Source organism: Pseudochaenichthys georgianus, chromosome 20 (genome assembly GCF_902827115.2).
Source record: "Pseudochaenichthys georgianus chromosome 20, fPseGeo1.2, whole genome shotgun sequence".
NCBI lineage: Eukaryota > Metazoa > Chordata > Actinopteri > Perciformes > Channichthyidae > Pseudochaenichthys > Pseudochaenichthys georgianus.
In genome coordinates, this window is record NC_047522.1 from 19,373,820 (window position 1) to 19,390,190 (window position 16,371).

General features: G+C 40.4%; 1 protein-coding gene across 1 annotated transcript in view; it reads right to left on the reverse strand.

The window, feature by feature from the left end:
• The window catches only part of LOC117465462 (cadherin-12-like), a 114,467-nt gene that overhangs the window by 32,692 nt on the left and 65,404 nt on the right, over window positions 1–16,371 (reverse strand). The window contains exons 4-6 of the mRNA XM_034108264.1: window positions 9,617–9,736; window positions 7,460–7,627; window positions 4,467–4,654 (exon numbers count right to left, since the gene is read on the reverse strand). Coding sequence (XP_033964155.1) covers window positions 4,467–4,654; window positions 7,460–7,627; window positions 9,617–9,736 — 476 coding nt within the window. The remainder of the gene's footprint in view (window positions 1–4,466; window positions 4,655–7,459; window positions 7,628–9,616; window positions 9,737–16,371) is intronic.

A 16,371-nucleotide genomic window follows, 5' to 3' on the forward strand; every position in this document is an offset into this window, starting at 1 on the left:
ACTCTGCTCTGTGTACAATGTGGCTTTCCACTCTGGCCTGCTGCGATTTGTCGACGCTGCTGCATTGGAGGGGAAGTCAAAAGGGAAAGAAAGAGACAGAGGCAGAGGGGGGGGAGAGGGAAGCGAGAGGGATTGTCTGCACACATTTGCACACCTGTCTCTAGGGATATTCCACCAATGTGAAATAAGACAAGTCTGTGGGCGGGTCAGTATTCTGGGAACACAGTGAACAACTCATAAAGGCTTCATCTCTAGCTCCCCACACCTTTCCCAAGCACAGCTCATCCCTCTCTCGTCTGTTTCTCACTCTGTCCTATCACTACCCCACATGGGCAGAAGCACGTGTTGTTTAGTGCATTACACTGCGGGGGAGCCTGGGCAGGTAAAGGGGATAAGAACGTCCCCCATCAACAATGCCTTTGTGCAGTAGCTTACCACTGTAGGGAATCCATCACACTGCCTCTGTGTTATATGGCAGTAAATCAAACACTACACGTGAATACAATAAAGACGAGATGCATCCCCATCCATTGAGGCTATACATGTAAACCACTCATTTACATCATAATTGCATCCTGCCTCATTTGGATATTCCATTAGTGTCAGTGAGAAGGTCACTTTAACATGATCTATTGACATGCCTTTGAGAACAGTAGGTACATATATGTACTGTAAGCATGATATGGAGTTTGCATACACGTGCACAGCGCATCCTGAGCAGCGCTAACACCGAGCAGGGAATCAATTACACCCTCAGCGGCATCTTTTTCTGGGATCAAAGGATCACACCTTGGGGTTTGCTGGGGCTTGTACTAAAAATGTACCGGTTCGCAAATACCCAAGTCTGATTCGTCAGAAAAACAAATTCAGATTTGCATTTCCCCCGGAAACATTTTACACACTTAGATGAGAAATACCCTGAAAGGTGCATGGACAGATAGAATTGTCTGGCGACAAATCAGACAAAACATATGCGGTATCCCCGAACTGAAAGAAGTGACAAAAAAAGATGTATTACCATTTCTTACGGGTATTTTGTTGAGGTGAATTTACATGAAAGCGGCAGGATTTAATGTGAAACCGACTCTTTTAATTCTTTAATAATGAATTTGCTTTAACAGCTGCAAAATGTTAGAGGCATCTGTTTTTCGAAGTGAGTAATTGATCCTGTTCTGTTCTAACATTCAACATAATGGTCATTGCTGACATGAATGTGGGACAGAATTAGTTTCAGTAGAGTTGGAACTTTTTTCACATAAAATATTGTATGATGGATAATCAATGGATTATATATATTAAGGATATCATACAGTGCTCCTTAAGGCCAATGTTCCAACATACAGAACAATCCAGATAAGCAATTCATTTCCTCCACAAATCGGAGCATCTCTCATACATATCTTTCTGACTTTAAATAGATTTTGCCTACATTATATCAAAGATACATGGTGTGGCTCTTGCATTATGCAAACGTGGCTTTGCTCTGCAGTCTTTTTTTTTGCTTCCATTGAACCTCAACGTCACTGACAACAAAGGGCATCTAAACTCACCGCAGGGGTCTGCTGCATCCTGCCAAAGGGAAACGCAGCACCAGGTATGAAGGGATCGATGTGCAGGGGATTATGGGAGAAGGCTGAAAGCATATCTGTGTGCATGTGTTCCTGCATGAGTACGATAATGACTTGCATATGTGTAGTTTGGGGTGAAGATCAAATAACTTTTTTTTTTTTTACTTTTTTTTTTTTTTTTATAAACTAACAGTCAGACAGACAGCACAATAGCAGTTGGCAAACAAATTAGGATGACAACAATGTGATTCGAGTCCGACAGGATAAAAAACAAAGACAAAACAAAAATAAATGAAACAAAACAAAATGGACTGCGAAAGGCTCTGAGTCTAACTCCATTATTAATAACATAATGCAAAAGTAGAGATCAAACAATGTGTATACATGGAACAAAAAGACCAAATATATCAAAAATAAATAAAAAACCTAGCACTTGTTGGTCAGTCAGCCGCCCACTAATCACAGTTTAACACCACAGGTCCACCACAGAGACATCCAGCATGTCCAGCTCCCGTATATACCCGTATATAATATCAAATAACTTTGATCACATTCCCATTATCATGGTCCTGAGCTGCAACATGACACGTTCGGAAACACTGAACCAAACCATTGCCAGCTGTTAGTGATACTGACGACATGTCACGCTGCTGGAAGTGTGAGCGGCGCTCTATACATGCCAGAAAGAAGTCTGTGAAAATGAAGATGATGGTCAGATATCTTACTTAAGTCAAAGTAGGAATATACCCTCATGTAAAACTCCAAAAGTACACCAGTATGAGCATGAAAATACATTTTGAATACTGAAAATAAAAGTACTCATTATGCAGACTTCAAATTCATTTATCTTATATTATATATTTATAATGCATTAAACATAACTTTAATGTTGCAGCTGATGACTGTGGGGATTATTGTATTTATTTGAAATGCTGCTGGTAGCTTAACCTATATTAATATCATTTTTTTTTTTTTTTCATATATTCTTTAACAATTTCAATCTGCAGAGTAACTAGTAAATGTATCCCAGATTCCTCTTTACAGAGCATTTACGCCGTGATTAATATGACCAAATATGGGAAAGGTGTCATTCTAATGAGGCTTTCATAACGCCCATGCTCTTAATAATACCCTTTTTGTCACACTGACGCTATCACCATCTTGTGTGGAGTCCCCTGGAACTTTAATAAGCCGATACTGAAACTCTTTTATTCCCTGCTCATAAATGCATATCATCACCCTCTGTCAGCCAGCTGAATGCTTCCAGTGTCCGAGGAGAAATAATATCCCTACAGTGAAGCCCGAGGGAGGAGAATAATAACCTTTATATTTGGTGGGTTTGGGCTTTAACCTCTTTTAACTATGAGATTTCATAAACCAAAACAACATAATACATTAAGAAAGCTGACATTAAGATTTATGAAGGAATTCTCTTAGTCTTTTCCATGGAACAAATCTGAAGCGTGTCCTATACTTTAAAATTGCAATAGTTATTAATGAAATTATCACAGAAAACGGCACATTGGTATATTTGAAATGAAATGAATATCCATTGTTAATCCACTCCTCAGATCTTAAGGACATACAGTCATGATAGTATTTAAAGTATGAATGATCTTGGAATGGAGAAAAAAGTATGTATAGGCTTAAGTTAATAAGTCTTATTATAGCCTGGATATTAGTCGATTAGCACACAGGTCAATCTATTTCTGCTTCCAACATTACTCTGTGGCTGATATATCCTTTTTCTTTCACCTCTGGCAGTTGTATGTCCCGCTTGAAAATGAGATGATAGATCCCAAGGGTTTATCCTTGGAGTTATACTTTATAAATCACTGGTGCTTTCGTGACACTTCCCTTTTTCGTGCAGAGATATCATAGCCCTACAAACGTGCTAAAAGTAGTTTTAAAATGAGATATCTTTGCACTGTTGTTCAGAAGAAGTGCAACCAAAGGCCGAGACCTCTTGACGTGGGTCACTATGCACCGGCTGTATTAATCCATTTAGCCAAAAAGAACATATGGCATATTAAATGAGGCCTGACAGGCTGAGTTAATGCTTTATATAGCACAGGCACTCAGAGAGCGCTACTCCTTTGCTCGGAGCGTTGCTCTTAGGCATCGGCTGCAAGAGACAAACAGAAAGAGAGCAGCATCTCACAGGTTCAGCATCCGTTGTGTAACACAGTGAGCTGCACACTTGGTATGGTTTTATGTATTTAAACATTGATTTTTAATATGTGTAAATGTAATGTAAAGTGAGCTTCTAGGTGTATTAACACACTGAGTGTCGCGAGAAGTGCAAGATGCTAGGGTGCTGGAACAACCCCCCCCACACTTTCACACGTACACAACTGTGTATATACTCCTGTATATGCTAAGCTGCCATAGTTGTCTCCAGTGTTACATCCCTTTTCCCATTCCCTGTCACAAACAGGAAGGAAGCGTTGGACAGGATTTAGACAGCCTCTCCAGCATGAAAGAGGCTTCAAATGCAGAATAAAACAAACAGCAGCTCAACAAATGTGTTGCTTTGTCTTGAATGACAAGTCTGCTTCACTAGGCCTTGTTAGGACCCCTTAGGGCACCGTTTTGCATATACGTAGAAACATTCTGTTCGGGAGTTATCTGCAATGTACTGTAAAGACACATTTGAATTGTGTGGCAGATAATCAATAGACAGTGTTATGTGTTGGTGTGCATGTTAATAAGCGTCCATCAATGCATTCCAACACGTTTTAACATCGAAACTAGGCTTTTCCCTTATTGGTTGGCTTTTAATGTGAACATCCACACGAAGGGTTGCATTTAAAAAAGTAGAACAACTGGATACATCGGTAAATGAATCTGGTCATCAGTAGCCTACTATTTGCTGACTTTAAAAAATGTCTTCCATACCCTTTTGAGAATGATGATCCCCTCTTGGTTGTGTTCATTCGTGGTGATGTCGAACATGGCCCCTCCGTCACCTGGCACGATGGTGTACTCTACTTCGGCATTTTTCCCGATGTCCAAGTCATGGGCTTTGATTCTTCCGACAGCAGAGCCCAATGCGGAAGACTCCGGAACCCGGAGATGAAAGAAACCTGTCAAACAAAGATCAGACCGGATTCATTTATTATCATCACTTGACATCGGATGGAAAACGCCGAGCTCTTCACATCCTCCGTCCTTTATGTGTCTTATCCGCCCACAGGCAGGCTGCTGATATGCTCTGTCTGAAGTCCGCCCTGTAGCTATGAGCATGACATTATTCCATTTGGACGTGCTTGGACATCAAGGCAACACTGCTCGTTGTAATTGGCGGGCTCAACCCTGTATGATCCACAAGCACAAGAGCCAGGGGCTGTGATACTCCCAACAGGAGAGATATGACGGCTGAGGGCTTGGAAAGGCAAGCAAACAAACTGCGGATTGATTGATTATCACTTAACTCACAATATGTGGAAATTAATCTGTTTCTGTTTTTCCCTTTTTACTTTTTTAGATAGCTAGTATCCTCAACAACATAATCTGCTGATGCAAGAGAAATATAATCTTTACTGCTGCATTAGAAATCTGTTGCGAACACCTGGCGGCATCACAGAGGTGCCATGGGCAATTCAGAGTGTCCACGTTAATTTGAATGTTTTCAGGGCTTTCATTCCATACTCAGAATCGTGTCAGGTCAAGAAATGTCAAGTAGGCAATGTGTCATTATTTCTAACACTGTGTTATGTCAGAGGTTACACGACAACTATTTGAGACTAAGTCCTTTTCTGACGCCACGGCTGGCTTCACTGTTTTGTTGACACTAATTTAACAAATTCCTCAATTTGATTAAACATATTCCGGACACATTTTACGGCTGCAACAAATAATTAGCCAAGATTGGTTTTCAAAAAAAACATTATTCGCTTCATGGAATGTCATTTATGTGGCCTTTTAAATTAGAAATGTGATGCAAGAGAGAAGGATGTTTGCATCTCTTAAAACTTTCTGAGGATGGTGCTATTTGACAAATAAATCCATCAAACAAAAGGATGACCTTGAACATTACAATGTACAATAATCCAAAGTCTTAGTTAAAAGGCATGCACAGGGTGAACACAGAAGGTGGTTGGCATATAGGATGTTCATTTTGTGGGTGATTTAACATAATCTACTGAAACAAACACCAGTCTTTCTCAGATCTCACTCAACTGCTGAAAGAAAAGGGAAGTTTGATCCAGCTATTTAAACCCAGTTCCATTTTGAGGACTTGTTCTGGTCAACCAGGCTGTATTTTGAATGTCACTGAACCCAGGAGCTGGTGGGACGTAACAATTCACCTTCAACATCGTCTGTTAACCTGCATTCTGATCTGTGTCCTTCGCTGGCCTGCTTTTCCTCTACCTCTCCTCTCTACAAGATCCTCATCCCTAATACATTGACATTTTGGTTTTTACATCTGTTGATGTTAAGTTTTTGCGTAATGGGTCTTGATGTGATCTTTTGCTTTCAGATATATTAATTATGATTTTGGACAAATACTGACATTATTTGTACATCCTGTAAAGGTCACCGGGCTATCTCTCCATCTGTTTCAATAAATTAACCTTTTTATTCTTGACAGATAAATATTTTAAATATTCTTCTGTCTGGTGCCCAAATGTAATGTTATACTTTTGCGATAAAACCTACGCTACATGCTGTTGCTATCTACCATTTCCTTCACTCTTGATCCTTGGATTTTGAGAGGGAATCTGAGGCATATGTGTGAATTCAGATGGTCACATTTCAATACCTAATAAAGTACTTTCAAGGACATGTACAGTATTTAAAAGTGGATGTCATTTGAAGGGCAGGACAGCTCCAGTGCCAAAAAGGGTGAGTTGCAGGTTAGGAGAAGTTAAGAAACAGCTGTTATATGCCACTGCATATCATTTAACAAAGCCACATGCAGTTAATACACCCCTATTAATCATGACCATTTCAGTTACAACCACATCTGGTATCATTACAAAAAGAGATCATTCAGGGGATTTACAAATGTTTAATCTGTAATAACTAAAGGACAGATGTGGCAGGGATCCATGCTGGAATATTATCAGAATCCTTTGATGAGGTTCCCCAATATGGCCGCAAGACTTTTTTTTTAACTTGTAAGCCTATACATATGGAAGAGAGAAGACAACAAAGAGAGGATTTGGGACAGGGCAGAGGGCCCCCCCACCTCTGTGCTGTGACAGCATTATGGAAATATCATCTTTTCCCCACTGCCAGGGTAGCTTGACCGTCTGACGGCATATATTTACATTCAGGGGAGACCACTCGCTGTAACCTCGCAATACCTGAAGAGACTGCATCAATACACAACAGTATTTATTTTTCCTTTTCTGTCATACACTAGCTGATATTTAAAATGAAATAAACACAATTTAATATGTGTGCTTAGTATAAGTAGGAAAGCGTTCACAGATCAACATGTTTACAGTAATGCATTTTTTTTCCCAGCTTGGCTTTTTACATGACCTGGTGAACGGCACAATCAAATTAATCTGGTTTAGCAGCTTATTCAAAATATCGGATGGAGAACACGGAGTGTTTAAACTCTGAATCCCCGATGCAGCAGCAAAACTGCTCTAAATATAGAAGGATGCCCTGTGAGCACATTTACAGCAATACTACAGTACAGTCGTTCATTTGCCAGGAGTATTACATGTAGATGCAATCGTGCTAAATAAACAAACAGGCCTTAATATGCATAATGAAACCTAATTACAAAGAGGATACATGATAAATACCCCCCGCCATGTTGTAATTGCACAGTGTTTATTTTATTGTCATACAATGTTTGAACCTACTAAATGTGAGTCAGCTTTGAAAGTAGGTGTTGGCATGCTGCAATTATTTTCCAAATATTTACTCACTTTTAGAGAACCTGGGTGGATTATCGTTGACGTCGCTGAGGGTGATGTTGATAGTGGTGGTCCCGGCCAGCCCCCCCAGCTGGCCCCCCATGTCCTTGGCCTGGATCAACACCTGGTACTGTTCCTTCACCTCTCTGTCCATATTGGGCAAGGCTGTCTTTATAACACCTGGTAAGATACATAGGTTATAGAGTGGTTAGAAATAGGAAGAAATAAAAGAGAGAGAGCATAGTCAGTTAAAAGAAGAGAACAATGTGGTAACCTGGACTATATTTGGCACTAAATGCTCAATTAACCTCATAATGCACACTCTAATATATTCCCCCTTAAGGAGCTGACTGCCCAGGAAGACACTGCTCTAACCACGGCTGAAATAGAGGTCATTCCACAAACTGGAGACACTTGACATTCAATAGGGAGCTCTGGTGAAGCCATATAATGATTCACTTGAGGATCACAGGCTCTGAGATCAGAGAGCGTTTGTACTGCAGATTAATAGCGAGGTCCACTGGAGGTTGGCAGGGTAAAAGGCAGCGGGCAGCATAGGTGGGTCTGCACTTTTTCCCTCCTCTTATTTAACTTGAGGAGGATGTAGCACTTGATCCACACACATGTCTGAATGCAAAACCACACACTGTGGGCATTCAACATGTCTGTCACCATCTTTTGGAGAAGGGGTATGTCTATCTCTAAAATCGATAATTCTGCGACAGACATGGAGAATTACGTGTCTCCCACCCTTCCATTGCTCACCTTTGTTCCTCCCAGCAGTTGTTCCCGTTGCCGATGTGCGTTTGGAGCTAGAAGCAGGCCCAGCAGTGCAAACATTTACTTTAACAGTTTGATTTTTTCCCAGCATCACTTTGAAATACAGTCGCAGTATGTGCTCTGTGAAGCTCTGGGATGAGCGGCATAATCAGCAAAAGATTCCCTCGTATCTGCCAGTGTGATATGTATGAACCTATTTTCGTATGCTTTGAACTGCCCCAGATGGAAAGCCATCAGCAGCCCACTGCCGGCAAACACTAGTGGTTTGAAGGTATTTCAGATTTAGAGCAGTCACTGCCACTCTGCAACCTTTTTAGCACCATTTACCTCCCATGACACCAACCGCCTACACCAGAAAACAGCAAGCATTCATAAATATTGCTTCAGCATATTGTTTCATTTGTCTTTTGCTTTCAATTTAAGCTCCCTTATATTACAGTTTGCCAGCTAATGCTACGCAACCCAGAAGATGCAGTGTCCATGAAGCATAGACTCAGATAGACAACGGGGGATTTGAAATGCAGTTTATTTCTTGAGTTAGAGACAGTCTGTCGGTTTTCGAAGCTCAACTGACATTTGTATATGTCGCATGAAGTTAGCAACAACCATTTCTCTATCCACTGTACTTGCACATGTTTTATCTAGCTGTCTCTGCAGTAACTCTCCTGAATGTTCATATTATTTTTGAACGTTTTTAGATAAAATTGGGTTTTCTGCAGGGTTAAAAAAAACTTGGACTTATGAGTTTTAAAGAGCATGAAAATACATTTTATACCTACTTTTTTGCAGTCACACTGGCAGGAGTGTGAAGAAAATGTAAATGACTATACGTGTTACTTGAATTGCATGAGTGCATTGACTGTTTAAACAATAACAAATATATATATATATATATATATATATCTATATATATATATACATTGTGAATGTCTAAATCCAAATTGCCTAAATGTAAAATCTAAATCTGGTAGGGTTTTATTTTACTTTAGGACCTTTACGGCTTAATATCAATGCAGAGTCGGATGCAATTGACCCTTTACTTCATACCTTAAAAAAACAATTCAACATCTTTATTTGAGAGCATGTGTCCTTTCTTGGCCTCATGATTTGTGGATTGGCCCGATGGTCAGTTCTGGGATCGTTTTATTCTCATGATGTATGCTTGCACACTGCAGCATATTTCACACAATGTTTGGAAGACACTCAATCAGTCAAGCCTAATGGCCTAGATGACCTTATTTTACTGCGCAATTGCCTCGTAGCAATTGTCAGGTGCACATAAAACAGGTATTTATTGTTGACTTTCACATTTAAAGTGAAAATGTGAGGATGTATTTGAACTCTACACTGACTGAAAGATTTCCTCAAATAAATCAGAATGTGCTTTACCTGTTTTGGGGTCAACGGAGAAGTATGGCTGTCCATGGAGGATGCTGTACACCACTCTGGCACTGTTTCCATAGGTGGGGTCGTCTGCATCGGTGGCTGTAACCTGCGTCACATATGTCCCTGGGGGAAAACAGTGGGAAGATGTATTGACTTTCTATGGGCAAAGATATGTCTCATCATTATTTGTGTGAACATAAAAATAATTTGTGTGTAAATATGTGATTTGTAAATGTAAAACACCATCCACAAATGCATTTAAAAGATTTGCAAACTCACTCATTTGCAAGTGTAAAACGGATCTGCAAATACGCTAAATATGTTCACATATAAAAAATGTCCAATGTTAGTGGTAAATGTTTTGAGAGAATCCTTTTTTAATTTTGGGAATGGTCCATATGCTTCAGAAAAGCTGATGGGTAGTACAATATGGGCAGATTGGGAAGCCGCCATCTTGGCAGTGAAGCATCAACCACAACCTTAATTATGCATTATTTTAAAAGGAAAAAAGGTCAAATAAATGTTAATAAAAGCTCTCTTGATTCTTAAATGTAGGTCTAATGTATCAAGCACATTGACTCCAAATCGGGCCCCGAAGAGCTGATATTCCACTTTCTGGTTCAAACTCAAATGGCCAATGACACAAAGCACCATGTTGGCATCCTTTTTTGGGAAATGTTTTGTTTTAAACTGTACACGACCCACTTTTAAATAAACTAAGTATATGTTGGCATTGGAAGTTGCTGCTTGGTTTATAATATTTGTAGCATTACTAAGTGGGCCGTATTTGAATAATTAAAGCAAGGGTAACAAACAAAAGAAATCTCTTGTGTGACCATTCATAAAAAAATACTACAATTAAGTAAACAAAAGGGCCATGGCAAGAATAGTATGAGTATGGCAGTCTTCCAAACTCCTACAGTCAGAGACGGAATAATTACTTGTTGGAGGCTCGGCTCATCCTCCTTAACTAGCTGGCATTGCACATGGTCCTTATTTAATATTCAAATTCCATGTTGTTCAACCATTTTGGGGATAATTAAAAATGCCTTGTCAGCCTGACTAACTCTAAAAAACAAGGCTGATGTTTCTTGGGCAGATTTTTTTAATAAACAGGTGGACATGGACAGCTCAGTGAACATATTTCCATACATCACTCAAACCTTGCTGTGTTCAAAACATGCTGTGGTAAAAGTTGTCAGCTGCAGGATTGTGGAACCTTTATATAAATAGTAGACACTGACCAAAAGGGAGGACATTTACATAGTCTAAATTCTGCTAAGCTTCCCTGTAAGAACTTGCAGTATAATAAATAGGCTTTGCAGTCTGAGCAGATGGTAACAATGGCATTAAAACATTAGGTGAGAGAGATTAGTGTCTCTATCCTTACTAACAAAGCCACACATGCCTGATTACCAGAGATCGACTGCATAGTGTTGTAACACCAATTTACAGGTGAGAAAAGCAACAGCTATTACTCTAGGTGTGAGACGACAGCAAGCCGAATAAATGAGGTTCCTGCAATTATGGAAAATAAGGATTGCAAGAAATAACTAAGTGGAAGAATTTGATCCAGAAGTCAATCAGCCGCTTTCACACCAAGGCCCTTTCTCATTTCTCGAACTCCCCTCCTCGACTCCTATCCTCGATACTTAGTCCCGCCCACAGGAGATGCGAGCGGAGGAGCCGAGGAGGGGAACCGAGGAGAGAGGAGTGGAAGCAGCAGGCGGTTAGAGAAATGAGAACTCCTCTCCTCTGAGCGGTCATATTAAAGAGACGTCCATCAATGATGACAGGAGGCACAGCAGCCCTCTGTCTGATGGACAGATGTGTTCATGATGACTTATATATTTACTTTGATTCATTCACAGTGCGGTATAATGAGACAATAACAGGCTACAGATGCGGACACGCACACACACATATATATGTGTATATAGTTATATAAATAAATACAATTTCAGAATCAAACAGAGCACTCTCATAACTCGTAACACTATCAGAGACTGGATATATCCCCCCCCCCCCTCTCCCATTTGGTCGCTACAATGAGGAAAATAAATTACGGGCCAAAAGTTGTATTTACAAGTATTAAAAGTAAGCAGAGGACACCAAACTAACAGACCTGTCTGTCCGCTGCATCTACACACACACTGTACCACACACACCTACACACTGTACCACACACACACACACACACACACACACACACACACGCACGCACGCACATACAGCTCATAAAACAGGCTACAGCCGTTGTGTATTTTATTGTGAAGCACTGAATGGTTTTAGAAAAATATCGACTCTTTGTTTGTAGATATCTACTACTAAACTAAAGCAAATAAAGAGAGTAGGCCTGTTATACTGAGCGATATATATTATACACACTGCTCTGCTTTCTGCAAGGACCTCACAGCTGTTCTCTCTGTAAACATCGCGTCGCGATGAAAGCAGTTTCTAAAATAATATCCAGGGGATGCATGCAGAGCTGTCATTGGCTGAGATAAGTCCGGCCGTGCGTCACGACTCTTTGAAACATCTCTGTTCCCGGAGATGCATCCGCGAAGGAGCCGTGGAGGACCATGGAGGACCATGGAGGACCCATCAGTGTATCCTCGGTTAGTGCTCCTCCAGAGAGCCTCCTCGATGCTCGGTCCTCGACGTGCATTTAGAGAAATGGGATGTCCTTCAACATGGCGCGCTAAAATTCATTTCCGGGTCACTACCGGAGGACAGAGGAGTCGAGGAGTCGAGGAGGGGGATTTGATGAAATGAGAAAGGGCCCAAGTACTTTGCCGTACTTAGTGCCGGTGTTGCAGTATAACTTGAGTCATGACCAGAGTTGGGTGTAACGCGCTACTTTTATGATCCAGTAATCACACTACAGTTACTAACATTGCCCCGACACGCGTTACTTCGTTACTTTCTAAAATCAGTCATAATCAAACCTCAACAAACACCTGCAAAGAACACATGCTAGGTGAAGCTAACGCACATAGCTGTTGTTTATTTATATATCACACACACACACACACACACACACACACACACACACACACACACACACACACACACACACACACACACACACACACACACACACACACACACACACACACACACACACGTAGTTCTTCTTCTCTGTTTTCCGGTTGTTGCTTGTTTTGAATGACGAATACACACTACCGCTGCCTGCTGGTAAGGAGAGTTATTGCCACTCACGCATGCGCAGTTCGTACGTGCTCGGCTGAAGTCTGGCTCCAGTGCAACACATGGCCAACACGCAGGAGAACACGCTGACGCAACAGCGTGAGCAGAGATAGACTGCGCAAAATATACAGATAGCAGGAGACAGAGGACAGCCACGGTCAGATAGCAGGAGACAGAGGACAGCCACGGTCAGATAGCAGGAGACAGAGGACAGCCACGGTCAGATAGCAGGAGACAGAGGACAGCCACGGTCAGATAGCAGGAGACAGAGGACAGCCATGGTCAGATAGCAGGAGACAGAGGACAGCCACGGTCAGATAGGAAAACATTCAGGAGCTATCTGGATCAGTCTTATGCGACAATGGAAACTGAACTAAAGAGAACATTTGAAACTTTAGCAGTCTGCGTGATCTGCCTGCAGGGAGGGGCGGGCCGGCCCTGCGAGTAAAGTAACGAATTACTTTATGTAGATAGTAACGAAGTAGTGTAATATATTACTTGTACCTGTAATATGTAATATGTAATATATTACTTTTTTTTTAGTAACGACCCCATCTCTGGTCATGACAACTGGCGACATTCTATTATTTTCGTCATAGGAATCCGGGGCGTGTACATTGAGGACCCATTGTTGACTTACCAGGAAATAAACATGTCGATCGCCTCGTTTGTCGTTTACGTTCATCTTTTGCTATATCTGCCTTCCTACGATCACTTTGATGCACATTCAGTACTCGTATGTGAGGTTGTGGGTGAGAGATGAGTTATTGTTATTACAACGTGACTTCACTATTATTTAACAACTCTTTTTATTGGGTTCTTTTATTTGGGGTTAAGTACATTGTCAGAATAAGTGAGAAATGGATTTAACTTCTGTTAGACAGCTATCATACTGAATAAATATTTACTGTGAATGTATGCAAAAATGTATGGCATATGGCTGTTTAACAGAAGTTAAATTCATTTCTCACTTATTCTGACAATGTACTTAACCCCAAATAAAATAACCCAATAAAAAGAATTGTTAAATAATAGTGAAGTCATGTTGTAATAACAATAACTCATCTCTCTCTCGTTTTATTTTTGAGCTTTGCTAAAAGCCACTGTGTCAAGGGTCCATCTTGGGTTGCCGTCCGGAGTTGTCCAATATGGCGGACCATCTCGCACATGCGTCACATACATGGTGACAGCCAGCAAATACAATGGCGGCTTCATAACACTTTTTAGAGTTTTACGGGGCGTGGTTTGCAATTCGCCCAGCCAATAGAAATTGGTCCTTTTTTCTCTCCAGGATAGTACCACCTCTCTAGCAGGCACTAAGTACTCTTTTTGGTGTGAATGCAAAATAAGGGGTACTAACGTACTAACGGGACTAAACGGGAAAAGTACGGGGAAAAGTAAGTACTCCGGTGTGAACGCGCTTATTACACTGGAGAAGCATGCAGATTTTTGCAAAATAAAGATCTCAGTTAAATATATTTTACATCACAATTCTAAACAAATAACTGTAATACAATACAATGCAGATTAAACAAATTAATATGGAACTATATTGAATGTCTAATTTGTACCAGAAAAAAAAGATCATTTAACTGATACAATAAATGACTTCTGTGAGTTCCATGTAATTTGTTCAACCCGATATCACGGCAAGACGTGAACATGTGACGATTTACCATGCTGGGAGACGTGAAGATGTCACGATGTCATCCCTTCAAACGTGAGAATTACACGGTATTGTTAACCCATGTTAAGCATTGGGAGAAATAACCGGAAATGCCAAGCAAATGCTACCCCGACGGTCGGTTGTTATTGTCAATATTAATATAATAATGATTTATTTTTTAATAGTCACACTCGATTACGGTTACCCCAGCTGGTCGACACCTCTTTTAGCAGAAACAAAGGCTACATTAATGTAGTAAATCGATGTTAATCCATGCGTGTAGATCTGGTGTGGATGTGGAATTAACGGACGTGACGTTGTGCGATTGAGTTGCCAGGCAACAGCTTCGGTTCATGTTAATTTACAAACTCTTCAACTACAACCGTAGTTATATTTAAAAACATGTTGGAAGGCCTCACGAAATACTTTAATGCAAATTAAAATGTAAATGTGAAGGAATGTGTGTATAACAAAATACATCGGTGATAAATGAAACCGGAAACTGACTTAGGCAAGATCCTCAGCTCGATGATTGGATGGTTTAGCCGCAATGCATGCTGGGATTTGGGGTTTATGTGATGTGAAATCTGAAAACGTTTTTTAAAAACAAAACTTTATTCCGAGTGTGCTTGCTTTTCTCTTTGAAAGTCATCACATAACAGCATTGTAATACATGGTTCGGCTGCATTAAGTATTACATATCTGCCGTAGTTCTCTATGTATAGAGCCCTGCTGAGAAGACTTCTAGACAAGCAGGAAGAACTGCTGCCAAAACTGAAAACGTGACGTGGATCATAAATATATAAGCAATTAAACAACATCTTACATTTCTGTTCACACAATACGTCTCCTTGCAGTATCAACACTAATTCGGTTGACTTTTATATTTTATCCAATTGGTAGATAGGCTGTATTTACACCATAATGGTGCAGAGCTGATAGAAAGGGACACCTGGTGGTTAAAGCACGTTATTGAATTGTATTATTTATTATTAGATATTAATAGGAGGATGTGCAAAACAGACAAACTAATAAGGCTTAATTCAAACATTAAAGACTACTTTAGGTTAAGGTCTTCTTTTGAATAAGAAAAAAGCTTTGGGGGTATAGAAGAAGAATATGGATCACACATGCAGAGCACACAGCATTACATTACATTGCATTTAGCTGACGCTTTTATCCAAAGCAACTTACAATAAGTACATTCGACCAGGAAGACACAACCTTGAAGAAAACATAATCATATAAGTACATCAGGTTTCATAGAGCCAAACATTTCAAGTGCTACTCAACTGGCTTTAGATAAGCCAGTCCTTTATTAGTATATAAGTGCTTTGTTAGCAGGGTTCTTTGTTAGTAATTCTATCGCTCGAGGTGGTGTCGAAAGAGATGAGTTTTCAGTCTGCGCCAGAAGGTGTGTAAGCTTTCTGCTATGGGGAGTCAATGGGGAGCTGATTCCACCATTTTGGAACCAGGATAGCAAACCCACGTGTTTTTGCTGATGGGAACTTGGGTCCCCCTCGCAGCGAGGGTGCAGCGAGTCGTTTGGCTGATGCAGAGCGGAGTACACGTGCAGGGGTGTACAGTTTAACCATGTCCTGGATGTAGGAAGGGCCAGATCCATTCGCAGCATGGTACGTAAGTACCAGTGTCTTGAAGTGAATTCTAGCAGTTACAGCACACACAGTGACATTTGTATCTACAGATACATATTAAGCCTGACAAAGTACTTCATATAATTGCTTTCTTGCAATGTTAACTATGTTTAAGCACTTATTTGTTTATTATTTGTTCATTATTAAACTGATATTATACTGTATTATACTCTTATAACATGTATGTAGATAGTATAAGAAATGTGCAGAATGACAGTTTAATGGTG